Raw genomic sequence first — 27214 nt, 5'->3', positions numbered from 1 at the left:
AGCAGTAGTAACTGTAGTAGTAGTAGTAACTGTAGTGGTAGTAGTAACTGTTGTAGTAGTAACTGTAGTAGTAGCAGTAACTGTAGTAGTAGTAGCAACTGTAGTAGTAACTACTAGTAGTAGTAACTGTAGTAGTAACTGTAGTGGTAGTAGTAGTAACTGTAGTAGTAGCAACTGTAGTAGTAGTAACTGTAGTAGTAACTGTAGTAGTAATTGTAGTGGTAGTAGTAAGAACTGTAGTAGTAACTAGCAGTAGTAACTGTAGTAGTAGCAACTGTAGTAGTAACTAGTAGTAGTAGTAACTGTAGCAGTAGTAACTGTAGTAGTAGTAACTGTAGCAGTAACTGTAGTAGTAGTAACTGTAGCAGTAACTGTAGTAGTAGTAACTGTAGCAGTAACTGTAGTAGTAGTAGTAGTAACTGTAGTGGTAGCAGTAGTAACTGTAGCAGTAGTAACTGTAGTAGTAGTAACTGTAGTAGTAGTAACTGTTGTAGTAGTAACTGTAGTATTAGTGTGAGGAGGAGATGTGCGTACTGTAGTGTTTATACCTGTCATGGCCCTGTAATGGCTTTTCCTCCCCTCTCCCCATAGTCCAGCAAGTATCGCTCCACTCACATAGTTATGACCATGGGGTCTGACTTCCAGTATGAGAACGCCATCCCGTGGTTTAAGAACATGGACAAGCTGATTCAGGTGGTCAATGCTCAGGTGAGGGTCTTGGTTTGCCCCTCGGTATCTTGTACCATATAGAGGGTGTTTCCGGCATCTTCATTGAATCGTCTTTTATGGTCTTTTCTAGCAAGTGAATGGAAGTAAAGTGAATGTGATTTACTCTACACCAAGCTGCTACCTGACTGCACTGAACAGAGCCAACCTGAGCTGGTGAGTACAGGACCCGCCTGGGGAGGCGCTATACAGTGATACAGCAGCTTTAGAGGTTTCCGATATCAGTAGCTCCTGGCTGTATCATCAGAATATGTATTTTCAGGCCAGTGAAAACAGATGATTTCTTCCCATATGCTGATGGTCCTCACATGTTCTGGACGGGATATTTCACCAGCCGCGCCGGCTTCAAGCGCTACGAGAGGCTCAGCAACAACTTCTTACAGGTAAAAAGGGGATTATATGTTACATGACAGAGAGGCGATTGTCACCTCAGCCGGAGACCTGAACTACAATGGTGTCATTTCTATAACAACCAGGTTTGTAACCAGCTCGAGGCCTTAACCGGAGCGGCAGCAACACATGGACCATATGGGACCGGCAGCAGCTTAACATTAAGTGAGTGTCCTGATACCCTGATCTTATTACCCTGTAACATCTTATTGCAGTAACCCGGCTCCTGATCCTCTTATTACCCTGTAACATCTTATTACAGTAACCGGCTCCTGATCCTCTTATTACCCTGTAACATCTTATTACAGTAACCCGGCTCCTGACCCTCTTATTACCCTGTAACATCTTATTACAGTAACCCGGCTCCTGATCCTCTTATTACCCTGTAACATCTTATTACAGTAACCCGGCTCCTGATCCTCTTATTACCCCTGTAACATCTTATTACAGTAACCCGGCTCTTGATCCTCTTATTACCCCTGTAACATCTTATTACAGTAACCCGGCTCCTGATTCTCTTATTACCCTGTAACATCTTATTACAGTAACCCGGCTCCTGATCCTCTTATTTCCCTGTAACATCTTATTACAGTAACCCGGCTCCTGATCCTCTTATTACCCTGTAACATCTTATTACAGTAACCCCGCGCCTGATCCTCTTATTACCCTGTAACATTTTATTACAGTAACCCGGCTCCTGATCCTCTTATTACCCCTGTAACATCTTATTACAGTAACCTGGCTCCTGACCCTCTTATTACCCCTGTAACATCTTATTACAGTAACCCGGCTCCTGATCCTCTTATTACCCCTGTAACATCTTATTACAGTAACCCGGCTCCTGATCCTCTTATTACCCCTGTAACATCTTATTACAGTAACCCGGCTCCTGATTCTCTTATTACCCTGTAACATCTTATTACAGTAACCCGGCTCCTGATCCTCTTATTACCCCTGTAACATCTTATTACAGTAACCCGGCTCCTGATTCTCTTATTACCCTGTAACATCTTATTACAGTAACCCGGCTCCTGATCCTCTTATTACCCTGTAACATCTTATTACAGTAACCCGGCTCCTGATCCTCTTATTACCCTGTAACATCTTACTACAGTAACCCGGCTCCTGATTCTCTTATTACCCTGTAACATCTTATTACAGTAACCCGGCTCCTGATCCTCTTATTACCCTGTAACATCTTATTACAGTAACCCGGCTCCTGATCCTCTTATTATCCCCTGTAACATCTTATTACAGTAACCCGGCTCCTGATCCTCTTATTACCCAAGTAACATCTTATTACACTAACCCAACGCGTGATCCTCTTATTACCCCTGTAACATCTTATTACAGTAACCCGGCTCCTGATTCTCTTATTACCCCAGTGTAACATCTTATTACAGTAACCCGGCTCCTGATCCTCTTATTACCCTGTAACATCTTATTACAGTAACCCGGCTCCTGATCCTCTTATTACCCCTGTAACATCTTATTACAGTAACCCGGCTCCTGATCCTCTTATTACCCCTGTAACATCTTATTACAGTAACCCGGCTCCTGATCCTCTTATTACCCCTGTAACATCTTATTACAGTAACCCGGCTCCTGATTCTCTTATTACCCTGTAACATCTTATTACAGTAACCCGGCTCCTGATCCTCTTATTACCCTGTAACATCTTATTACAGTAACCCGGCTCCTGATCCTCTTATTACCCTGTAACATCTTATTACAGTAACCCGGCTCCTGATCCTCTTATTACCCTGTAACATCTTATTATAGTAACCCGGCTCCTGATCCTCTTATTACCCCTGTAACATCTTATTACAGTAACCCGGCTCCTGATCCTCTTATTACCCCTGTAACATCTTACTACAGTAACCCGGCTCCTGATTCTCTTATTACCCTGTAACATCTTATTACAGTAACCCGGCTCCTGATCCTCTTATTACCCTGTAACATCTTATTACAGTAACCCGGCTCCTGATCCTCTTATTACCCTGTAACATCTTATTACAGTAACCCGGCTCCTGATCCTCTTATTACCCCTGTAACATCTTATTACAGTAACCCGGCTCCTGATCCTCTTATTACCCCTGTAACATCTTATTACAGTAACCCGGCTCCTGATTCTCTTATTACCCCTGTAACATCTTATTACAGTAACCCGGCTCCTGATTCTCTTATTACCCTGTAACATCTTATTACAGTAACCCGGCTCCTGATCCTCTTATTACCCTGTAACATCTTATTACAGTAACCCGGCTCCTGATCCTCTTATTACCCTGTAACATCTTATTACAGTAACCCGGCTCCTGATCCTCTTATTACCCCTGTAACATCTTATTACAGTAACCCGGCTCCTGATCCTCTTATTACCCCTGTAACATCTTATTACAGTAACCCGGCTCCTCATCCTCTTATTACCCCTGTAACATCTTATTACAGTAACCCGGCTCCTGATCCTCTTATTACCCTGTAACATCTTATTACAGTAACCCGGCTCCTGATCCTCTTATTACCCTGTAACATCTTATTACAGTAACCCGGCTCCTGATCCTCTTATTACCCTGTAACATCTTATTACAGTAACCCGGCTCCTGATCCTCTTATTACCCCTGTAACATCTTATTACAGTAACCCGGCTCCTGATTCTCTTATTACCCCTGTAACATCTTATTACAGTAACCCGGCTCCTCATCCTCTTATTACCCCTGTAACATCTTATTACAGTAACCCGGCTCCTGATCCTCTTATTACCCTGTAACATCTTATTACAGTAACCCGGCTCCTGATCCTCTTATTACCCTGTAACATCTTATTACAGTAACCCGGCTCCTGATCCTCTTATTACCCTGTAACATCTTATTACAGTAACCCGGCTCCTGATCCTCTTATTATCCCCTGTAACATCTTATTACAGTAACCCGGCTCCTGATCCTCTTATTACCCAAGTAACATCTTATTACACTAACCCAACGCCTGATCCTCTTATTACCCCTGTAACATCTTATTACAGTAACCCGGCTCCTGATCCTCCTATTAGCCCTGTAACCTCTTATTACAGTAACCCGGCTCCTGATTCTCTTATTACCCTGTAACATCTTATTACAGTGACCCGGCTCATGTGTTTTTCCTATATAACTGTATTTTAGGACGTGCTATGGGGGTAGCTCAGCACCATGATGCTGTTACTGGAACAGCGAAGCAGCATGTGAATGATGACTACACCTTGCGGTTGTATAAAGGCTGGGAGACCTGCCAGGTAACCTCACCCAGTACTCCGTCTCAGGAAGAATTGCTTCATATGTCATATAAAGAGCTTATAATTATTCTCATGTTCTTATGATGGGGGAAGGGAGTGTTTGTACTGAGATTCTCAGGTTAGTGGTGATTGTATGATAGAAGTGCTTATTAATGACCCAGCAATAATGTGATAGAATTTGATGTCAGTAGTGCGGCTGCTCAGTTATCTGGCACATAGTAGGGACACCCATTAAGGCTATAATAGTCTCCTGCCTTGTGTCCTCTCTCCTCTTCTCCTTATCTTGCAGGTGGTGATCAGTAACGCCCTCTCCAGTCTCACAGGGACCAAGGAAAGCTTCACATTCTGCAATCTACTGAACATCAGTGTTTGCCCGACCACAGAGGTGGCGAAAAGTGTAAGTCCATCACCTCCATCTCTGCTCTGTGTCCTTCTACTGTGGCATCCAGTGTAAATCCTAAGAAAGGAAAACAGATGACATGATACATTGTGTTATGTGTTATTCCTAGTGCAGGGCCTGGGGGTAGAGCATGGCACAAGGAGATAAAAATGCTCGTGGCATCCTCTAATATCATGTATGTAAAATTCAGAATAATGCGCGCAGCTCTGGAGTATAATACAGGATAAGTAATGTAATGTATGTACACAGTGACTGTACCAGCAGAATAGTGAGCGCAGCTCTGGAGTATAATACAGGATAAGTAATGTAATGTATGTACACAGTGACTGCACCAGCAGAATAGTGAGCGCAGCTCTGGAGTATAATACAGGATAAGTAATGTAATGTATGTACACAGTGACTGCACCAGCAGAATAGTGAGCGCAGCTCTGGAGGATAGTACAGGATAAGTAATGTAATGTATGTACACAGTGACTGTACCAGCAGAATAGTGAGCGCAGCTCTGGGGTATAATACTGGATAAGTAATGTAATGTAGGTACACAGTGACTGCACCAGCAGAATAGTGAGCGCAGCTCTGGAGTATAATACAGGATATGTAATGTATGTACACAGTGACTGCACCAGCAGAATAGTGAGCACAGCTCTGGAGTATAATACAGTATATGTAATGTATGTACACAGTGTCTGCACCAGCAGAATAGTGAGCGCAGCTCTGGAGGATAGTACAGGATAAGTAATGTAATGTATGTACACAGTGACTGTAACAGCAGAATAGTGAGCGCAGCTCTGGAGTATAATACAGGATAAGTAATGTAATGTATGTACACAGTGACTGCACCAGCAGAATAGTGAGCGCAGCTCTGGAGGATAGTACAGGATAAGTAATGTAATGTATGTACACAGTGACTGTAACAGCAGAATAGTGAGCGCAGCTCTGGAGTATAATACAGGATAAGTAATGTAATGTATGTACACAGTGTCTGCACCAGCAGAATAGTGAGCGCAGCTCTGGAGGATAGTACAGGATAAGTAATGTAATGTATGTACACAGTGACTGTAACAGCAGAATAGTGAGCGCAGCTCTGGAGTATAATACAGGATAAGTAATGTAATGTATGTACACAGTGACTGCACCAGCAGAATAGTGAGCGCAGCTCTGGAGTATAATACAGGATAAGTAATATAATGTATGTACACAGTGACTGTACCAGCAGAATAGTGAGCGCAGCTCTGGAGTAATGTATGTATTTATAAAGTAGACCATATCAGTATATTGCCGTACACGTGACGTAAGATGAATTCTGCTTATTTGACTCTCCTACTTGGTTATTTTCATTGTCTTACAGTTCAGCGTGTTCCTGTATAACCCATTGGGATGTGCAGTTACCTGGAACGTTCGGCTTCCTGTCAATGGTTTTGTCTACACAGTGAAAGGCCCCTCCGGGGAGGATGTGACCAGTGAGGTGAGGTGTCAGGCTTTCCTACAGATCAGAAGATTACAGTTCCTTTGTGCGGTTTATGTGTTTGTTTTCCTGTATAGAGAGGGGTGGGGGGTTGTGTTGGATGTTTGCAGCTCCCCAATACCTTTGAGTCGTGCGCCCATTTCCCCATTTGTATAATGTGTGATCTTCTTCCATTTTTAGGTGATTCCAGTATCTAAATTCACCAAAGATGTCCGCAGAGATAAAGGGACGGCGGAGCGAGAGCTCATATTCCAGGCCCAGATTCCTCCATTAGGTTTTAGTAAGTTCACCGTACAGAAAGTCTCCACCCAGGAGAGATTCTTCCCAAAATCAAAGACGACGACGAATCCAGCAAAGATCGAGAATAAGGTGCATTATAGTATAGCTCGGCACCACCTACCTGCGGCCTCAGTGATCCGCTGACTCTTCCCTCTCTTTCCAGTATTACAGGGTGGAATTTCATCCAGAAACCGGACTCATCTCAGGCATCCACAATCTACAAAAGGGGATCTCTTTACCGATGACACAAAGCTTTTACTGGTGAGAATCGAGAAGACTTCCTGTGCTGTAAAACCTTCCTGCAGCTCCGTGATGGGAGAGAATCTCCAAGGAACAGAATCAATGCAAAAGGCGGAATCTGTACCAAGTCTGTGATAGATTTGCTACAAAATCTGAGCTTAAGTGTTTCAGCAGACCCAGCATATCACCCAGCCCTGCAGATAGATAGGTTACTGCTACCAGAACCAGCATATCACCCCAGCCCTGCAGATAGATAGGTTACTGTCACCAGTACCAGTATATCACCCCAGCCCGGCAGATAGATAGGTTAGTGTCACCAGAACCAGCATATCACCCCAGCCCTGCAGATAGATAGGTTACTGTCACCAGAACCAGTATATCACCCCAGCCCGGCAGATAGATAGGTTACTGTCACCAGAACCAGCATATCACCCCAACCCTGCAGATAGATAGGTTAGTGTCACCAGAACTAGCATATCACCCCAGCCCGGCAGATAGATAGGTTAGTGTCACCAGACCCAGCATATCACCCCAGCCCTGCAGATAGATAGGTTAGTGTCACCAGACCCAGCATATCACCCCAGCCCTGCAGATAGATAGGTTACTGTCACCAGAACCAGCATATCACCCCAACCCTGCAGATAGATAGGTTACTGTCACCAGAACCAGCATATCGCCCCAGCCCTGCAGATAGATAGGTTACTGTCACCAGACCCAGCATATCATCCCAGTACTGCAGATAGATAGGTTAGTGTCCACCAGAACCAGCATATCACCCCAGCCCTGCAGATAGATAGGTTAGTGTCACCAGAACCAGCATATCACCCCAGCCCTGCAGATAGATAGGTTACTGTCACCAGACCCAGCATATCATCCCAGCCCTGAAGATAGGTAGGTTACTGTCACCAAAATATGCTAGGTCTGGTGATACACTCTCCTTAATACATGTAGATTTTGCATTGAGTTTATATTGTGTGAAATGATGTCACATGTACATCCAACCATCCTAATTCTAGTTATGATTGGTAGTTTTATCATCAGGACCTGAGTAGACTAGAATTACCATCCACATTATTATCTACACGCTCCATGGTTAGAATATGTCAACATTGATGAGGATGGTGCATTGGATTCACACCGCACTGATGGCACAGTCTCTCAGCAGTGCAGTCTGGTTTGGCTTAAGGTCTAGGGTCACTCCATGAAATGATTCTTTAAATGATGACGTAGTGTGAGTCCTCCAAGCACCTCCATATCTTACACTGACTGCTGCATCACTAATATCCCCTGGCACGAGTGACAAGTAAACCATATTTGCCTGGCACAGCAGATTGTGCCGGGAGGAAACAATCAGAGGTGACTCTAGCAAGGGCTAACACCACTGAGAATGGCAGGACAGGGAACCACAGAGCGGACCGATGAGTTATGTATAGAGAACGCCCTCATCAGGTCAGGGAACAAGGATTTACTCATTGGTTTGCTCCTTTCCTGACCTGACGCAGTACTAGCAGGAGGACTTTGCTTCAGATAACTCAAGAGTCCACTTGTTCCTTGTCCGGCCATTCTCAGTGGAGTTAACCCTTGCTGGAGTGACCTCTGCCTGTTTCCTTTTGGCACCTCGGACTACCATTCCTATTCTCCTATAGGTACAATGCCAGTGTTGGTAATGATGACAGTATACAGACTTCCGGAGCGTATATCTTCAGACCGAACCAGTCCACACCGCTGCCTATAACACAGAATGTCCGCAGTTACTTGGTCGAGGTAGGAGATGAATTTATTTAACATTAGAGAACCCCTTTAAGCCTTGTATACAGTGTCAGTGAGTTGTGGTTGTGTGTGCAGAACTCCCTGGTGCAGGAGGTCTATCAGAACTTCTCGTCCTGGTGCTCCCAGGTGGTCAGACTGTACTCCGACCGGCCGTACGTGGAGCTGGAGTGGACCGTGGGGCCTATTCCTGTGCGGTAGGTGCAGAGTTATGGGGAGGGGGGATTTCCTGGGTGAAGGCTATCAGTTTATGGTTGTATTCCTCTAATTCCAGGGATAACTTGGGAAAAGAAGTGATCAGCCGCTTTGACTCCAAGCTGCAGACGGATGGCGACTTTTATACAGATGCAAATGGAAGACAAGTTCTGCGGAGGAGGTGAGTACTGCCCGTGTACATCTGTTATACCCTGCTATGGATCTCCTCCCTCATATATGGCTCCATGTCACTCACCCCACTTGCTGTATCACCCTGTCAACATAGGGCGATATAGATTCCTTGTCATATAGCCCCTCTTCCACCATCACCCTGTAGTAGGAGGAGCAGACTACATGCCACAACGCTTCTCCTCCGGTCTGTATCACCCTGTAATGGAAGGAGTGGATTGCATCATGTAGCTTCTCCTTGGTCTGCACCACCCTGTAGGGGGAGATGTAGACACCATCACATCTCTCCCCCTCAGACTGCATCACCCTGTACTGGGAGGAGTAGATGACATCATGTAGCTCCTCCTCCAGTCCGTACCACCCTGTACTGGGAGGGGTAGATGGCATCATGTAGCTTCTCCTCCAGTCCGCACCACCCTGTACTGGGAGGGGTAGATGGCATCATGTAGCTCCTCCTCCAGTCCGCACCACTCTGTACTGGGAGAAGTGTATGGCATCATGTAGCTCCTCCTCCAGTCCGCACCACCCTGTACTGGGAGGAGTAGATGGCATCATGTAGCTTCTCCTCCAGTCCGCACCACCCTGTACTGGGAGGGGTAGATGGCATCATGTAGCTCCTCCTCCAGTCTGTACCACCCTGTAGTGGGAGGAGTAGATGGCATCATGTAGCTCCTCCTCCAGTCCGCACTACTCTGTACTGGGAGGAGTGTATGGCATCATGTAGCTCCTCCTCCAGTCCGCACCACCCTGTACTGGGAGGAGTGGATGGCATCATGTAGCTCCTCCTCCAGTCCGCACCACCCTGTACTGGGAGGAGTGGATGGCATCATGTAGCTCCTCTCCAGTCCGCACCACCCTGTACTGGGAGGAGTAGACGCCATCACGCAGTTCCTCCTCACGTTTGTTCTTTTTACATAGGAGAGACTTTCGAGAAACCTGGTCCTTGGTGCAAACTGAACCGGTTGCGGGCAACTATTACCCAGTAAACAGCCGGATATATATAAAGGTAAGTGTTTGGGTCTCCCGGAGGGGTAACCCCCTAGCAGCGTACTGGGAGGATATAGGCAGCTCAGACTGGGGGGAGACCCAACTACTGTAGGGGTTCTGCGCACATGCCCAATATTACACCAAGCTAAGCATCTATGTATTGGGCGCATCTTGTATTTCAGGGGTTCTGTTTGTCTTGCAGGACAAGGACATTCAGTTCACAGTATTAACAGACCGGTCACAAGGAGGATCCAGTATCACTGACGGCTTGCTGGAGCTCATGGTGAGGGACGCTGGAGGGGGGGGGAATCACATTTGGTTGGGGATTGTGGTTACCTGCTATACCCACGATTCTCCATTTGGCCTGCTATTACTTCAGATTGGTGCACTGGGGTTGGTCAGATGACCATTTCATAGTTACAGCTCAGTTGTTTGGCTCCACCCTGTTGTCTAACGTGATTTAGCTGTTGGCCATTTCCTAAGACAACCCTTCAGGATGTTTAAAGCGACTGTATTCATCTATACTATGGAAAAATGCAAATTTGGCAAAGAAACCCTGAAGCAAGGCAGTTGATAAATTTCTCCTATAATATGTGTAATGTTTCTCGTGCCAGGTTCACAGACGTCTCCTGGATGACGATTTTCGTGGGGTGGGAGAGCCACTGCTTGAGCCTGGCCAGTATGGAGAGGGGCTTGTCGTTCGGGGGAGACACATGCTGCTTTTGGACACCCCTCAAGACTCTGCAGATCTTCATCGGATTCTGGGCCTGCAAGAATATATGTCCCCCCAAATTATTTTGTCCTCTGGGGATGGGGTGCCCTATAGCTCGAAGCAGGGCCCGACCAACCAAGTAAGTGTAAGCTGTGTTGCTTTTGCCGCTAATAGCTGTCTTCGTTCTTATAGGGACGGTCTAATCCTGTATCGAAATAGGATGTGTCATGTCCCTGACATTGGTGGCGGTATATACTGCTGGAAAGCTGCGCAGAGATATCAATGCCATTAGTTGTGGTACCAACATCACCGCACTGTCAGAGGGGTCAGCCATACAGCTCAGTGTCATCGCAGGGCAGTGAGGAATGGGGGAGGGGTGGGGGGGCTGAGGCTATCCCCTCTGACAGTGCAGTGATATTGGTACCAAAACTAACCAGCACGTCTGCAAGCAGCTGAAGTTTAGGGTCCTGAATCTATAGATCATACTGTACTTCGACTCGCTACCAGTATCCTCAGGAATCCAAACCTGGAGGACCTCAGTGTATGTTGAGGGACTTTAACAGTGACCCCGAGGTCAGTACACACCACCACACTGTGCATGTGCAATGATGTCCTGACTGACTGACTTCACTGCATACACAAGTGCTGGAGTTCCTCAGCAGACACCAGAGATGTTCCCTTTACCTCCATTGCCTTGTGATCTACCATCTTCCTTCTTTAAGTTCTCAGCCCTTCGGACCCCACTTCCCAACAATGTCCACCTCCTCACATTTGCTCTGCATGAACCAAAGAAGCTTCTCCTCAGGTTGGAGCATCCCTTTCAGAGCCATGAGAGCTGCAATTATTCCCAGCCCGTCACAGTGAACCTCCAGGTGAGGCCTCCGGCCATAGCTCATCCATACGTTACGAGGTTGCCCGGCTCCTGATCCTCTCTCTTATCTTCTCATACAGGAGCTGTTCGCTGGCCTCTCCTTGTCTGAGGTGGAGGAGATGACTCTGTCAGCAAATCTGCCAAAGAGTAAGATGAATCGTATGCAGTGGAGAGCGGAGGGCGGTGAGTGACTGCAGCGCCTTACAGAGATTACGTAATATTGTGTTATCCCAGTACTCCCTTCCCCCACAGGACTGCAGCCTGACTCCTGCTTGTTCAGTTTCTGCATAATACATCAGGCCAGAGGCGCAACTACTGGGTAGCTGCTGCCACAGGGCCCGGGACATTAGGGGGCCCGGCGACAGCCGCTACCGCTGCGTTTTATTTTCTTAATAGGCCATTCCCAGCTGCAGTTACTCCAGCCGGTAACGGGCCCTGCTTACTTACCAATCCTGGCAGGGGCTGGGATCGGTAAGTGACGCCGTGGGCCCCACAAACACTTATTATACTAGGTCTTTTCAGAGCCTCTCAAGTATAATGATCAGAGGCTCGGAAGAAGTAAAAGAACATAAAAAAACATTATTACTTAGCTCTCTGCGCTCCAGGCAGGCTTCAGGCCTACCTCTGACGTCCCAGATATTATTGAAGATGGGCGATGCCACCGAGGAGTGCAGCAGAACCAGGAATAGTTAAGTAACAGTGTGTTTTTTATGTTGGTATCCCCCCTGGGTCTCTGAAAAGACCCCAGAGTATACTAATTGTTCATAGTGAGGCATAATACTGTGTGCAGGGGCCACTATGGGGGATAATACTGTGTGCAGGGGCCACTATGGGGGATAATACTGTGTGCAGGGGCCACTATGGGGACATAATACTGTGTGCAGGGGCCACTATGGGGACATAATACTGTGTGCAGGGGCCACTATGGGGACATAATACTGTGTGCAGGGGCCACTATGGGGACATAATACTGTGTGCAGGGGCCACTATGGGGGATAATACTGTGTGCAGGGGCCACTATGGGGCGTTATATAGCACACTGGAATGCAGGGAGGGGAGACAGTCGGTTGAGGTCTTCAGCGTTGGTTGCGGGGGACTCCATGTCAAAAGTTCGCCATGGGACTCCGCCATTCCTAGTTACGCCACTGCATCAGGCATTCAGTATTGTGGACTCTGGGTGTGACTTGTTTTTCCATGTAGAAAGAGATGATTTTCCGGTTAATGAACAATCTATGGAGATTTAATGATAAAAGCTGAAGTTTGATTTCAGGATCTGCCGGGATAATTCCCAAAGGACCCAATAGCTTTTTATTCTTTTAAGCCCCCCCCTCTTCTCCTATGCTGCACTTGCTCCATGGCAGTGTGAATTGTTGTTCTCTCCCTGTTGTGACTCTACAACTCTCAGCATCCACTGATAGCACATGCTGGGAGTTGTCGTATCAGTCTGGGAGCTCCAGGCTTTGTGTGTCCATGATGACAGACCCGGAAGAGCCGGAACTTATTTTCTGTAGGATAAATGAGATGCCTTGGCTGTAAAAGTAGTCATACCCTTTAATAGTTTACTGGTATATATTACAATATGTTTCTTCTTGCAGCTTCTGATTTGCCCAGAGGAGAGCGCTCTCTCGTCCTGGACCCTACAAACATCACACTGAACTCCATGGAGATCCGCACCTTCCTCGCTACCGTTCAGTACAGAAAACATTCCACTTGGGGTAGCTGATCACACAAAATGGGGGCACTCCGCTTACGCCTTACCGACAGTGTATTGTATTCTGTGCGCCAGGTCTCAAATAAAACTCTTATTTTCCAAAAAAATCCTAAGGTATAATATGCCCTCGTGTGTTTAAAAAAAAAAAAAAAAAAGGGTCCCTTTGCAGGTGTAAAAATTAAACATGAGCAGTTATGTGCCGGTATCCTGGTGTAGCAGCCGGATAAAAGCGCACAGCGCCCTCAAGAGACGGTGGCATTATTGTCTGCGGCGGGAGTGTCCTGTGATCCTACTTCTGAGTCTGCAAGTGAATGAGAATAACGGCAGCTGTCGCCCAAATCGCAGGAGCCCTGAACAAGACAAAAGTGGGAGGAGTAAGGCAAAGGCTGAGCCAATCAGAAGCAAGCTGGTTTTCTCTATACTGCCCCTGTTGGCAGGGGATAAGCATTACAGGTATACAGTGATTGTAGCGGAAGCAGACACAACTTATTACCGTGTTTCCCCGAATATAAGACGGTGTCTTATATTAATTGTTGCTCCTAAAGACACACTAGGCCTTATCTTATATTTATAAGAATTCACATTTATTGTTGAACAACAACAAAAAAACGGAACCTGCTACCGCCACCATTATCCCTGCTGCTCTGGGATGAGGCTGTCACCATTGTCGGTACTGATACAGTAGGGACAGCGGTCCTCTCCCAGATCCGCAGGGACCATAGAGAAAGCCCAGCGGCTGCAGCAGGCTCTCCTGTACAGGGTACATCGTATGCGGAGAGGATGGGCACAGCGGTCCCTGGAGGCAGCAGCGGCTGCAATGTCCGCCTTTTACATGTGCAGCAAATACAACATAAGAACTTTTCTATTAGATCGGATCACGTTATTGTTTAGTCGGGGGGCGCTGTAGCAATGACTGACACCAGCTCTTATATTCAGGGGATGTCTTACTTTCAGGGAAACCCCTACTACTAGGCCTCACAGCCCTGGCGGCCACTCACCTGTTTGTATTTCTTGCAGGGAAACTGTTTGAAGCTTGTATCGTCCGGGGAGCCCTTTCTCTTGTTCTGATGTTGTTTCCTTCTGTCCTCCAGAGATGTTGATATTCCTCCCCTGAAAGAGACCACTCAGTATATAAGAGATGGAGGGTGCAAACGATACTGTAAGGAACTACAACTCTCATTATCTCTGGCCTAAGAGCTGTATAAAATTCATCCACAGCGTCGTCACATTCACGTAACTACATGAAATCTGCAAATTTTACATTTATAAGGTTATTTCAAGTTACCCCCCTTGTCCACAGTATGGGGGTAACCTATTGATCAGATGCAGTGGCAGGTTGAGAATGCTTCGTAGGGCTCCATTTGTCCTCTATGGGACTGACGGAGGTAAGTACAGCTTTCGGCTACCTCCGGCAGTACATTAGGGAAGGAATGGAGCGCGAGTACACATGCTCAACCTACTGCTCTATTCAGACAGTGAAATGGGACAGGGCCCTGTACGATACAGCAGATATAATTCACTTATTGTTACTTCGGCAACTATATAATTACCCGGCTTTGGCTCGGGCTTTGGGTCCCCAGTTGGCCTCCGGGTTTTCCTGAAATCTCTTTAAGCCCATCTTCCGTGACTTTGGATTTGCATCTTCTCGGATTTCAAAATTAGCCTCAATGCTGCAAAGAATTCAGCAACGTTATGACAGAGGGAGGTTATAATATGTCGGCTATAATAATACACACGTTATACCGCGCACTGACCTGGGCTCCGTCCTGAGGATGTGATATGCAGGGCAGGTCTCCGAAAGCTTCTCCCTTTTTGCCGGATACAGCTTCTCCTGTTGGGTGGGAATCTATGAACATCTCATACAATACCTACAAATCCTTCCCTCCTGAACACTGGGCATGCACCACAATTGATGAATAGGCTCTCCTTTCTGAAGAGGTTCTGCAGCAGCTACAAGGTGAACTTCAAGCTGCTGCAGAATATTTATGTTACATCGGCTTCTGCAAATCCTTACTGACAACCAATAATGACACCATTACATCATGAGCAGGGGTTGTCCTACATATTTGGGAATCTATGGCGGCCATGATTATTGCCTTTTAACCACTTGATGGAAGGCAAGGACTTATAGAAACCTCTTTTAAGATCTGTATATCTCATGTAAATTCACTCACCCAGCATCTCATTAAGTCCCAGATAACAGAGGGTGGGGCGTTGGTTTTTACTGCACTCTGACAGGCATGTGACAGTGAGACCTTGTAGCCAGCATGTAGCAGGGCAGACCTGGAAGACAGAGGGTTAAAGGGGTTATTCGGGACTACGACATGGATTACTGTGACCTCTTCACTATTTACCCAGCGCAGTGCCATACGTTGTATAGTGACTGAGCTTGGTATTGTAACTCAGCCCCATTCATTCAAATGGGACTGAGCCGCAGCATAGCCATTTGACCAATGGATGTGATGTCACTGGCCTGACAAGATGAAGTGGAGCTGAGACTCATCCTGGACAATACATTCACATTTTTACTCTTAACATGAAGGGATAAAAGAATTGCATGAACTTGCCGAAACTGGAGCAGTGAGGGAGTGTTACATCGGACGGTGCTGCCTAGGGTGTCCAGGGTGTAATATAACGGGATAGGCAACTCCTGCAAAGAAAGAAGAATACAGTAAGAATATCAATTAATAATAAATCAGATGAGTCTTTCAGGAGTCTGGGAAAGATGGATTAAAAGAATGCAAACGCTACTAGGGGCGCTCCCTCACCTCAGTCACCATGCTCAGCATTCCCTCTATTCTGTCTGAGGTCTTAAAGCGTTTTGGATTTCTTTCTGAAGTTTCCAGGATCTTCTGTACAAATGATATATCATGGAGGGGCTCGGCCCAGATGGGTCCTCCGACCTGATGCCTCTGTTGGCAGAACTCGCAGCTGGTTCCTATGGGCGGTCCCGTCCCGGCAGAGTACTTCATACTGTTCAGAGACAACATCTACGTTACCTACAGCAACAATGTCTACAGACGAGTAATATTTTCTATTGCTCTCTGTTTTCAGCCACTTCAGTCTATACCCATAGTCATTATCCTGGAGGCAACTCACTTGTTTCCATGAGCGACAGCTCTCCCCATACGCTGCAGATGGTATGTCCCACAGCCCACACAGTTGTACACCATGGCTTGTTTACTACAGAGACAAATGGGGGGTATTTGTGGTTATCATTATTGGTACCAGACGCTGTCCTACAATCGCTGGGGTTGTGCTTACCTGGCAGACATTTTTACTTTGGCTTGTCCGGTGAAGACTCGCACAAACACACGGATGTAAAAGTCAGCGGAGATGCTAAGCAGAGGAACGATATAACGCTGGTAACAATTGGCGCGGAGATCTATGCTGTGTAAGAGGATACGCAGAGCCTATGGAGGGCAGCAAATGTAGCCATGACTATAAGACCTGCAGAATTCAGCTACTAAGATAGTGCCACCTAGTGGCCTGGGGAAAAAGTCCACGCTCCATAAATATTTTGGACCTTAAACAAATGCGGGTCCAGAACAATAGACCACTCACCATTTCATGGCAGAATTTGGACTTTAGGGACATGGAGCCATATTTGCTATAGCACGTCTCCCCACTGTTACCTGCGAGCACGGCCATGTCGGTGCAGGTAACACAGAGCAGCCCTATAGAAGAGACACAAAGGGATGATAATCTCATTCACAAGTCGAGATTACATTAGGCTGGGTCCTTATACAAACAGCACCACTGACCTCCTTCACTGACACTCTGGACCGCAGCATCCAGGAACATGGCAGGGCTTCCATATGGATCCAGGTCTATAACATCAAAGCGATCATGTCTTCCCATTCTGTTATACATCAGCATTCTATAGGAACAAGCAGGGAGGAGGTTACATCAGAAATGTATATAAGAGGAGATACAATCCTGACAGCTTCCAGCCACCACTAGAGGGAGCAGTGGAGCCTTCAGCATTGACATTAATGAGACCTGTATCTATCCAGTGAGCTCCCCCTAGTGGTAGATGTAGGTAGACTAATTTAAGTAGCTTTCGTAATAATAGCCACACCTTGCAACAGTTTACAAGGTCAACATGAATATATCTGCATTGTTTCCAGGTGCACAAGGTATAAACAGCCATTACATGTATTTCCAGCCATGGTGACTCAGTGAGGTAGCCACTACGTGGTAGGCCGCGTTCCTATGAATATTAATCATGTCATGGTATGTATGTAGCAATGCTTTGATGTGCTCAGCTCCACCCGTAAGAGGATATGTAAGTATGCACACCTGCATATACCAGAAAGCAGCCTCCTGCTACATGTAATGCCTGAAAACAGTTTATAGCAATGGCTGACCTTTGTTTGCCAAGTCCTTACCTGGCATCACTGTAGCTGGCGGTCACAAGGTGCTCCACGCCGTTGAACTGAATGTTTCTTTTGATCAGCTCCACTGCACTGACTGAGAAGTCGTTGGCCATGATACTCTGCAGTCCTGGGACCTCGTGGGCAAAACGGATGGAACGAAGCCCTGAAGCTGCCAAACCCTCCAAAACACGGAGACCCTCCTGACACATAAGAGAAATATGCGGAGGGGCAATGAGAGGAAATGTATCACATAGAGGAAATAAAAGCAATGTAACCCCTAGCAATGATAACCTGACAGTATGGCTGCACTAGGCAATAGGGACACCCCTGTTATAGTGATCTGCTATTCAGGAGTCTTGGAAAGCTGAGTGACAATCCCTGGGAGTGCTGTAACATGGGTTTTTTGAAGAGACGTTGCTTAATACAATCGGCTGGTCTATCCTTCAGGTCTGGGATACAAGTGTTTAAACAGTAAAGGGTTAAATGTGAATACTGATGACCTAACCTTACGATAAACTGCTGGTGGTTTGACCCTCAGCGTGACCACCATTAGATGTTCGAAGTGGCTGCAGGGCTTGGGCGTGTCAATTCTGCTTCACAGGCCATGTGGCATCACATTCAGTAGTCACATAGCCTGTATGATGTGCAGTCCCATTCAAGAGAAAGAAGCTGAGCTGCAATACCAAGCAAGTAAAAGGCAGCAGAACCAAGTGATGGATCACCCACTGATCTGATATTGGTGATCTATACTGAGGTCATTAATGTCATAATCCTGGAAACTAATTGTATCTAACAGAGTACTGACTGTAGACAACCTACTAGAGATGAGCGAGTACTGTTCGGATCAGCCGATCCAAACAGCACGCTCGCATAGAAATGAATGGACGTAGCTGGCACACGGGGGGTTAAGCGGCCGGCCGACGTCAAAGCGGAAGTACCAGGTGCATCCATTCATTTCTATGGAGCGTGCTGTTTGGATCGGCTGATCCGAACAGTACTCGCTCATCTCTACAACCTACCTAAACTGAGGTCTGAAGGGTACCAGCTGCAATGCACCACTCCATGTTAGCAATGTTAGCCTCTGAGGGGGCTCACAGCCATTACCCAAAGCCCATAACTGCACCAGCTGAATGGTGCGGGACTCTGCAGAACACTTACCAGACAGGCTTCTCCTACAGTCACAGTGCGTCTCTCTGGAGGAGCGGGTGTAACCTCGGAGGCAAGCTCTGCACAGTCTTCCATATTGTCTGACAGATCCACCACAACTTTCTGCTTCTCCCTCTCTCCTGGCACCACGACTGAAGAGGACAAGAAGAACAGACAATGATCAGTATACAAGCATAGGGACAACCCTCTAACCCAGCACTCTGCCGCTATGGATGTGCCAGATACAAATCCTCAGGACTGTGGTTACAGCAGATAAAAGCTGAATATGTTCTCTGCTCTGGACCATCCCTACTTGTTAGGAGGGCTTCTGGCAATGCAGCGATCACAAAGTGTCCCCCAGGGATCAGCTGTAAACTATGGAGAAGGCTGGAAGTAAATGTTCAAATGTACCCCACTCTAGGTAAAAAATAATCTTCCTGAACAAAGGAACCCCCCGCCCCAGAATCCTGATATGACCCAAATGTCGTCTAGGACCACCACTGTCTTCCAGTAGTAATTGGATCTATGGAAACCCTTTGATACCGCTCAAAGATTTCTGTTACTTTGTGACATGACACTATCCAAAGCACAATCCTATGACATAGATATTACTTATTAGCCAATTATTGTTAATGACTTTCCTCTCTAAGTACATTTGTCCACACAGGAGGTTTGTTTCACAGAAAGATCAGTTACATGTGCCTTTGTGATGGATTCACAGCGGATCTCACCCCCGTTCCGTCACTGAACCATGCAAACATGTGACGGCAGTAAGAATGTCACTTTACAGTGGCTGTATGTACCTAGGTCTCACAGTCCACTAAACATGTCTGCCCCACAAAGGAGCATGGTTAGTTTTTCCTGTATGGTTGCAATCTCCAACCTTTGGCTCATCAGATATTGCAAAACCACAAATCCCATCAAGCCCTGAAAGGTTCAACAGCGGTTGCAAAATTAGAACTCAGAGGAAAAAGCTGTCGGGCATGCTGGGAGTTGTAGTTTTGTAACAGACATGGACTAGAGCAAACCCTGTGTGTTAGAGCATTACACCACATACTCACCGTCAATGCCTTTCTCTGCCAGCTGCATACGGGCAAACTCTGTGATGACAGCACAACTGAGGGGGAAACAGAAGAATATAATGTAGGTATTCTAAGACATAATCTCCCTGCCACATCTTTCCATCTCCCAATGTTTCTTGGCCTGTTTGGCTGCAGGCACATGACTGTGTTCATGTGCCCAATCCATGGTAAACTGGTACATGGATGAAACCTGTGTGCTGATTGTGCCTCCGAGAACACGATCACTTTGTATAGTGAGCCCGGGCTGCAAAATAGACAGGTGCAGGACGTGTTATAAGCTCACTGCTGCACACATGGACCCATGATAATACACAGGCATGTGTACGGGTCGTCCATAGAGACTAATGGGTCACTGTGCTGGCTGTAAAAAACATGGCATAGAGCCATAACCTGTAAGCTCTGAGGTTCAAGATCTTTCCTCCCAATGTTTCCACTCACGTCAAGTCTCTGTTGAACTCCTGCACTGGATTATAAAACACTTGGTTGGCGTTGGGATAGATGACCTGGGCTTTGCCCTCTGTGATGACGGTCTCTTCTTGTGTAGGCGCAACCCCCTCCATCATGAACGCACAGGAAACCCTCACTAGATTTGTAAACTTGAAGAGTGAACCTTTCTGTGAAAGACAATTCAGCCTCCGAACGATGGCAAACATCAGGCGTACCTGGAGGGGACAAACATAGAAGTAGTTTGGGTTATAGCGCTAGAGGCTATCTGTATTCTATATAGCTTTCTATGAACTGATGGTAAGCCAGACAAGGTCATAATCTTGCATTGACTGCTCTGTACCAGTGACTGCATAGAATATGAAAATAGGGTCACTGTGCCACTTTAGCTCATGGTTATGTCTGGTATTGCAGCGGAGTTCCATTACAAGAATACTAGACATAGTCTATAGACAAGAATCCTACAATCTGTAAATTGGGCTCTTAACTAATCCTGGCCACATCATACACACTGTTCTTCTGTTTTTTTGGTTTTTTTTTCCTTAGCTGCCATGGACTCCTAGTATATCTTCTCTTCTCAGCTTATCTGTGTCTACGTCTGTAATATATTACTCTGTATTATCCTGTATCTGTATTACTATGCTGCTGTAACACGCTGAAATTTCCCCAATGTGGGACTATTAAAGGATTATCTTATCTTATCTTATCCTATCTGTACAAGTTCAATACCTCTGTAAATACTGGGAAATTATACCATGCCATATATGATCCTCCATTCACACCGAAAGCTGAATTTAGAATTTTTCTGATTACCAGACTGCAGTGCATTGTGGGACCTCAAGTAACATGGGGAGATCTCTTCACGAACATAACCATATTTAATATTGTAAAGAGTTAGAAGTTAAAGATTTTTCCAATATATGTAATTAAAAGGGTTGTCCGGCCCAAAATTGAATTTTCACACTGGTGACCTGATAGGTTATCAGCATGTGATCTGTGGGGTCTGACACCAGGAACCCGCACAGATCATCTGTTCTAGCAGCCTCCGGGTGTCGGAAGCTGCTATAGGACGGTGCCTGCAACACCGCTCCTATACAAATAACATAAGCAGCACATAGCGGGGCACAGTGCCAATCCTATTACTTAAATAGAAGTGGTGCTGCAGGTGCCATCCAGGGGCTGCTAGAAGAGATGATCTGTACTGGATCTACATGTCTGCAGTGAACACGTTGCGATTTCAAAATCTGTGGCATTTTTGTAAATCACAACATGTGGATTATACCCACGGATAACGCCGGCGGTTTCTGTATAGGCATAAATAAAGCAGCACGTCTACAGAGAAAAACTGTGATGCGTTTCCATCATGGCTTTTCCCTCAGCTCTTTTTGGCTGCGGTTCATTATGTGGATTCTTAGGCCCCGTTCACACAAAAATGGGCCGGATTTTGCTGCGAAATCTGCACCAAAATCCAGCTGTGTGTAAGGGCACATACTTTTATCTGTGGAAAAAAGCACATTAGTGTGCACGAGGCCTTAGTGGCGACAGTCTTTTGTCTCGATAGGTTGGCAATAAACACAACAAAGGACCTCTACGAAAATCTTCAAAACGTTGCATGATTGTGTACGGAGAGTTCAGGGGAATCGCTGCTGCCTGTACAAGCACTTCCCTGACAATAATTAGGAAACTGACTTTTTTTTTTTTGCTTTGGGTGTAAATGGAGAACATTCTGCTTATTCGATGGAGTTGAGAATTTTCAGACAGAGGTGACGCTGCCTGTAGGAGGCCCGTGCTGGTCTATGTATGTATGGGCCAGCTCAGTGTATGTACCAGGACCTTACCACATGCACACACCCACTACTACAGTGTGAACAGCGGCAGATTGTAACCTATGAAGCCTGAGAATTACAGAGCGCAGCCTGATGGATGGAGCAGCTTGTTGTATACAGGACACTTGTTACCATGAATACACTTGTATCTATATACAGATAATTGTTGTATAGCACATACACGAACATACATACATTACAGTGTAGCCCACCACCTGCGGCTGTCAGGGCATGCTGGGAGTTGTAGTCTTGTACTAGCTGAAAAGCCACCAGCACAGAGACTCCAATCCCCTCCACGACCCTGCCCCAAACTCCCCGATAATAAGTCACGTCCCCCCATCACCCTCACACCGAAGCACCCCGCTCTACCGCCTCCCCCTCCTATAATTACGTCTCTGTCTCACCGCAGCATGTTCACATGGGCGCCGCCATCTTGCAGTACGCGGCTGCCTAGGCAACACGTGACGCCTCCTATCCAATCAGCGTCAAGCCCGACGGAGCGCGAAGAGGATCATATGTTCTTCCAACGCGTTTCATTGTATCCTAAAATCTGCTGATTTCTGCGCAGTTACTAGTGTGGAACTACAGATACCAGCAGTGAATAGGAGAAAGTCAGGACACCTTATAGTTATACAGATCAGGCTTGGACGGTTTATTTATATTGCATGTCTTCTTATGTGCCCAGTATGGTGCAGTATATCCATGCAATAGAACACAGGCTCCTTGTCTATAATAATAACATAGTATAGTTGCAACAGTGGAACCATTGGGTGCAATACACAAACCAGGGCTCTTGTGCTTTGGGTTACATGGCGCCTTCACATATATCCTCGTGATTGCAGTCACAGTGCGGCCGGGGGGGACGGGGACAGCTATTTTTCTTTTCTGGGACATTTATTGTCATAATGATACTCCATTCATGAACATAAGTAAAGGAGTCGGGAGCAACAGAGCAATATTTTGGGTGCACGACAGGAAACGCAACTTTTTTTGTTGCGTTTTTTTTTAGCCAAAGCCAAGAATGGCTACAAAAGGAATAGGAACTCTATAAAGAGTTCTTATACTTCTGCTCAACCCACTTCTGGCCGCAACAAAACCTGCAAAAAAAAAAGCGTTTCTGCAACGTGGGGCCTAAGGCTGGGCCCCATGGGCCGGAAACGCCGCGACTTGGCCGTGGCGGAGAAATCGCGGTGTTTTACAGTACTTGCTAAGTGGATGGGATTCATGCAAATCCCATGCCCACTTTGCGTAAAAAAATCGCAGTGCGGACATGCTGTGATTTCCAAAACCATAGTGGTTTTGAAAATCGCAGCATGTCAATTATATCTACGGAAACACTGACGGCTTTCCCATAGATATAATTGTAACATAAAGTCCGCGGAGGAAAACTCTGTGAACTTTCTGTTCAGAGTGCTGCAGGAAGAACCCCAATGCGTTCATGCTGCAGTTGTTCCCGTTGCGCTTTAGCATGGTGGTTCCGGCCCGTGGGGCCAGGCTAGCCAGAAATCCCACTGGTGGCCTGGAGATGTGTAAAATAAATACAATAGAAGTTCCACTCAGGCCTGGTTTACATCTGCATTGGCAATCCGTTCGGGGGAGTCCGCATGGGGACTCCCCCCCCCTCCTCCCCCCGAACAGACTACCGAACGCATTGGCAAGCGGTGTGCACTGAAAGCACACTGACCTCATAGACTGTAAGGGGTCCATGTGCTTTCCGCACAGTCTCCGCATGGAACATGCAGACAGAAAAGTAGTTCACGATCTACTTACCTGTCCGCATGACTCGTTTGGTAAACACACGGACCCCATTATAGTCTATGGGGTTCGTGTGCTTTCACTGCACACCGCTTGCCAATGCATTCGGTAGTCCATTCAGGAGGGGCCCCATGCAGACTCCCCCGAACAGATTACCGACGCAGATGTAAACCAGGCCTCACTTCACCTACTCTACTTATCTGCCCCCAGCTCTCCAGTTCAGCAGGGTGTCCCTGTTCCCTCCATTGTTGGGCCAGAAGTGGTTAGACCGGTGCCATATCAGCTACACGTTTATTACATAGATAGACCAGTATAATTTCATAGAGAATGTATTTAGTGCCATCAGTTTAGTTATTCCTCTGCTGTGCCAATGTCCGGCTCCATAGTGCTAGACAACATTTTGCAAGTCCCAGGTTCACAGATTAGGTGAGCGATGTGGGTGACTGGATGAGGGGCAAATCCCCAAGAGACTCCATATGGGGCAGGTCAGCTGTGTAGTAGTAGATTTTCTCAAATCCGGCCATTGCAAAAAATTGCCTGAAATGTAGTTCCCAAAAACTCCCCAACTGACCCAGATTTAGCTGGTTAGTCCTGAGAGTTGAGCTGTATGTCAGTAACAGAGTGGAGTACAATGGTGGAGCAGCTAGCCGTCAGCTCCCTACATCACCATTCACGCCGCTCGCTATGGTCTTGGATGTGATGCCACTGATTTACCCATTCAAAGAAAGAAACCTACAGCATAAATTAACATGTAGCAGATAGAAAACCCGCACTACAGGTCTGTATACGAGTGGATGAGATATGTTATATGTCTTACTGTATAACGCCATAGATTATCTGCTGTGTGTACAGTACTTCAAGTGCGGACATATCCTTAGAAGACACCAGTATGACACATGGCACATGGTAGGTGGAGGAGGCTTGGTATAGAGTTTGCTGGAAGTTCTAGTTACACCACCGTATTCACCTGTAATTCCACTTTTAGTGCCAAAGTCAGCTGTGACTGGCACAGCGAAACTACCTGCTAACCAGACCGACTTCTTACTGTCTCTTCCAAAACGATTCCAGGTCAAGGTCCTGCCCAGACCCCCTCCCATGTATTCGCTTTACTTCTGAGGCAGCCCTCTGATTCATAGACCTGGCTCCTTTACAGCCGTTGCTTTGGAAGGCCCAGCTTGTTGATGCTTGTAATGACCAACCCTGTAATTTCACTAGGCATTGTGTAATGCTCAATATCCCCTGTGGTGGCGCTGCAGGAAAATTAATCATTTGCTTCCAGGCTCCTCCTAGACTACAGGACCCAGCAGCGGAAACCCATGTGATCGGCTCATTCTGATAAAAAGACGTCACCTTTAAATAAACACAGCACCATTGTCTGCACAACTTTAATGAAACATCTTTTGGACTGTAATGAATAAGGTTAAGTTCACACTACCATTATTAATGTCCGTTGATGCAAGATAGGCATTATTAATTCATTTATTTAAAGGGATCCTATCATTCAGAAGTAATTTTTTGTCCCTATCACATCGGAATAGTCTTAAGAAACATGCATAGAGGAAATGGGGGAAACGGAATTTATACTCAGCCAACTTGCAGCATCAAATCAATCTCCAACATGTAGTTTTTTTCCACCCAATTCAGAAGCTCAGCTCGGAATACACTCCCTCGGCTCGGAGCTTGACAATGAGGAAATCCAAAATAGAAGTTGATTCCAGCCAGGTTTCGTGGAAAATTGAAAAATTCTTCTTTATTATTTAAAATAACATAACATGTATGACAGCACACATCTCAACAGGAGCATGGGCGTCAGACTGACGCGTTTCGGATTAGTTCCTTTCCTTCGACAAAGGAACTAATCCGAAACGCGTCAGTCTGACGCCCATGCTCCTGTTGAGATGTGTGCTGTCATACATGTTATGTTATTTTAAATAATAAAGAAGAATTTTTCAATTTTCCACGAAACCTGGCTGGAATCAACTTCTATTTTGGATTTCCTCATAGTCTTAAGAAAGGCTATTCGTCTCCTACCTTTTGTTGTGTTCTCCGCACCGCCGTTCGCCCGAAATCCCAGTTTTCGCCAGTATGCAAATGAGTTCTCTTGCAGCACTGGGGGCGGGTCCCAACACTCAAACAGCACTGGGGGCATCCCCAATGCTGCCAGAGAACTCTCCAGCGCCGCCTCCATCTTCATCAGGAACATCCTCTTCCTGTGTCTTCCAGCGCAGGCTTTGAAACTTGTAGGCCTCGGGCAGAGCCTACTGCGCATACCCACAGGCCACAAGAAAATGGCCGGTTACTTACTGTGTAAGTGTCCATTTTTCTTGTGGCCGCAGGCATGCGCAGCAGGCTCTCCCCGAGGCATACAAGTTTCAAAGCCTGCGCTGGAAGAAGACACAGGAAGACAATATTCCTGAAGAAGATGGAGGCGGTGCTGGAGAGTTCTCTGGCAGCATTTGGGACGCCCCCAGTGCTGCGAGAGAACTCATTTGCCTACCGGCAAGAACAAAGGATTATGTAGATAATCTTGTTTCCCTTAGTCCTAACAGCGGCACAATGTGGGGTATTTCGTGCCCCTGTGTGCTGGTAGGACAGGCGGAATTTTAATTAGCCATGTATTAATTTCACATGGCTTGTTCCCTTTAAGAGGGCACAGATACCTCCCCCCTGTGCGTAAATAACAAGTAATAATACATACATTCCAAAATAAACAACAATAGGGGGGGAATCCTTGTGCCGCTGTTAGGACTAAGGGAAACAAGATTATCTACATAATCCTTTGTTCCCTGTCGTCCCTACCAGCGGCACAATGTGGGGAAATAGCAAGTAATCCCCATAAGGGTGGGAGATTAAACACAAGCAGAATGTAATACAGTACGCCCGAAGGCAGTAGCTTCTGAGCCATACCGATCAAGTCGGTAGTGCTTCACAAAGGTCAATTCTGAAGACCAGGATGCTGCTGCACAAATCTGGTCCAAGGTGAGAGCCTTGACCTCTGCCCAAGAGGTCGATACTGCCCGCGTCGAATGGGCCCTTAGGACGGTCGGCGGAGGTAAGTTCTGACTCACAAACGCCAACTTGATTGCTTCCTTCACCCAGCGAGAGATGGTGACCTTAGAAGCCTTGCGGCCTTTATGGCCCCCTACATAATTTATTAACAAGTTCTCAGATCTCCTGAAAGCGCGTGTGCGCTGAAGGTAAATCTGCAGGTTCCGGACTAAATCTAGGGTATGCCACTTCTCCTCCTCAGGGGAAGTGGGCACGGGAAAAAAGGTTGGCAAGCAAATGAGCTGACTCACATTCGCCCTAGAAGAAACTTTCGGCCTGAATCCTGGCAGAAATCTCAACTGAACACGGTCTTCAAAGAAGGCAATGTAAGGAGCTT

At 46.4% G+C, this 27214-nt stretch overlaps 2 protein-coding genes across 2 annotated transcripts in view; one reads left to right on the top strand and one right to left on the bottom strand.

The window, feature by feature from the left end:
• Positions 1 to 13220, top strand: part of MAN2B1 (mannosidase alpha class 2B member 1) — a 41338-nt gene extending 28118 nt beyond the window's left edge. Inside the window, exons 7-24 of the mRNA XM_075272521.1 lie at positions 592 to 708; positions 800 to 882; positions 989 to 1109; positions 1203 to 1281; positions 4272 to 4381; positions 4671 to 4778; positions 6130 to 6246; positions 6427 to 6615; positions 6689 to 6786; positions 8412 to 8529; positions 8611 to 8729; positions 8807 to 8908; positions 9835 to 9922; positions 10106 to 10186; positions 10518 to 10754; positions 11338 to 11487; positions 11567 to 11669; positions 13082 to 13220. Coding sequence (XP_075128622.1) covers positions 592 to 708; positions 800 to 882; positions 989 to 1109; positions 1203 to 1281; positions 4272 to 4381; positions 4671 to 4778; positions 6130 to 6246; positions 6427 to 6615; positions 6689 to 6786; positions 8412 to 8529; positions 8611 to 8729; positions 8807 to 8908; positions 9835 to 9922; positions 10106 to 10186; positions 10518 to 10754; positions 11338 to 11487; positions 11567 to 11669; positions 13082 to 13209 — 2148 coding nt within the window. The 3' untranslated portion in view covers positions 13210 to 13220. The remainder of the gene's footprint in view (positions 1 to 591; positions 709 to 799; positions 883 to 988; positions 1110 to 1202; positions 1282 to 4271; positions 4382 to 4670; positions 4779 to 6129; positions 6247 to 6426; positions 6616 to 6688; positions 6787 to 8411; positions 8530 to 8610; positions 8730 to 8806; positions 8909 to 9834; positions 9923 to 10105; positions 10187 to 10517; positions 10755 to 11337; positions 11488 to 11566; positions 11670 to 13081) is intronic.
• A 50-nt stretch (positions 13221 to 13270) lies between these two features.
• On the bottom strand, positions 13271 to 22538 carry TRMT1 (tRNA methyltransferase 1). Its single transcript, XM_075272522.1, has 16 exons — positions 22479 to 22538; positions 20243 to 20466; positions 19784 to 19839; positions 18735 to 18874; positions 17589 to 17776; positions 16962 to 17077; positions 16762 to 16874; positions 16462 to 16610; positions 16297 to 16380; positions 15966 to 16170; positions 15765 to 15847; positions 15372 to 15480; positions 14952 to 15028; positions 14748 to 14867; positions 14196 to 14307; positions 13271 to 13547 (listed from the first exon to the last, which is right to left on the bottom strand). The coding sequence occupies exons 2-16, from the start codon at positions 20455 to 20457 to the stop codon at positions 13440 to 13442; spliced, it is 1875 nt and encodes a 624-aa protein (XP_075128623.1). The 5' UTR covers positions 20458 to 20466; positions 22479 to 22538; the 3' UTR covers positions 13271 to 13439.
• Positions 22539 to 27214: the final 4676 nt, after the last annotated feature.

Source organism: Leptodactylus fuscus, chromosome 5, assembly GCF_031893055.1.
Source record: "Leptodactylus fuscus isolate aLepFus1 chromosome 5, aLepFus1.hap2, whole genome shotgun sequence".
NCBI lineage: Eukaryota > Metazoa > Chordata > Amphibia > Anura > Leptodactylidae > Leptodactylus > Leptodactylus fuscus.
Note: the sequence above shows the minus strand (reverse complement) of the source record. Positions and strands in the feature narration are given on the sequence as shown.

Coding starts and splice junctions, on each gene's coding strand:
- TRMT1 (XM_075272522.1), bottom strand. CDS start 20,457: ATGTTTGCCATCGTTCGGAGGCTGAATTGTCTTTCACAGAAAGGTTCA. Junction 18,875..19,783: donor GGCAGAGAAAGGCATTGACG/GTGAGTATGTGG, acceptor TGTCCTCTTCAG/TCGTGGTGCCAGGAGAGAGG. Junction 15,848..15,965: donor TGCTGAGCATGGTGACTGAG/GTGAGGGAGCGC, acceptor CTTTCTTTGCAG/GAGTTGCCTATCCCGTTATA.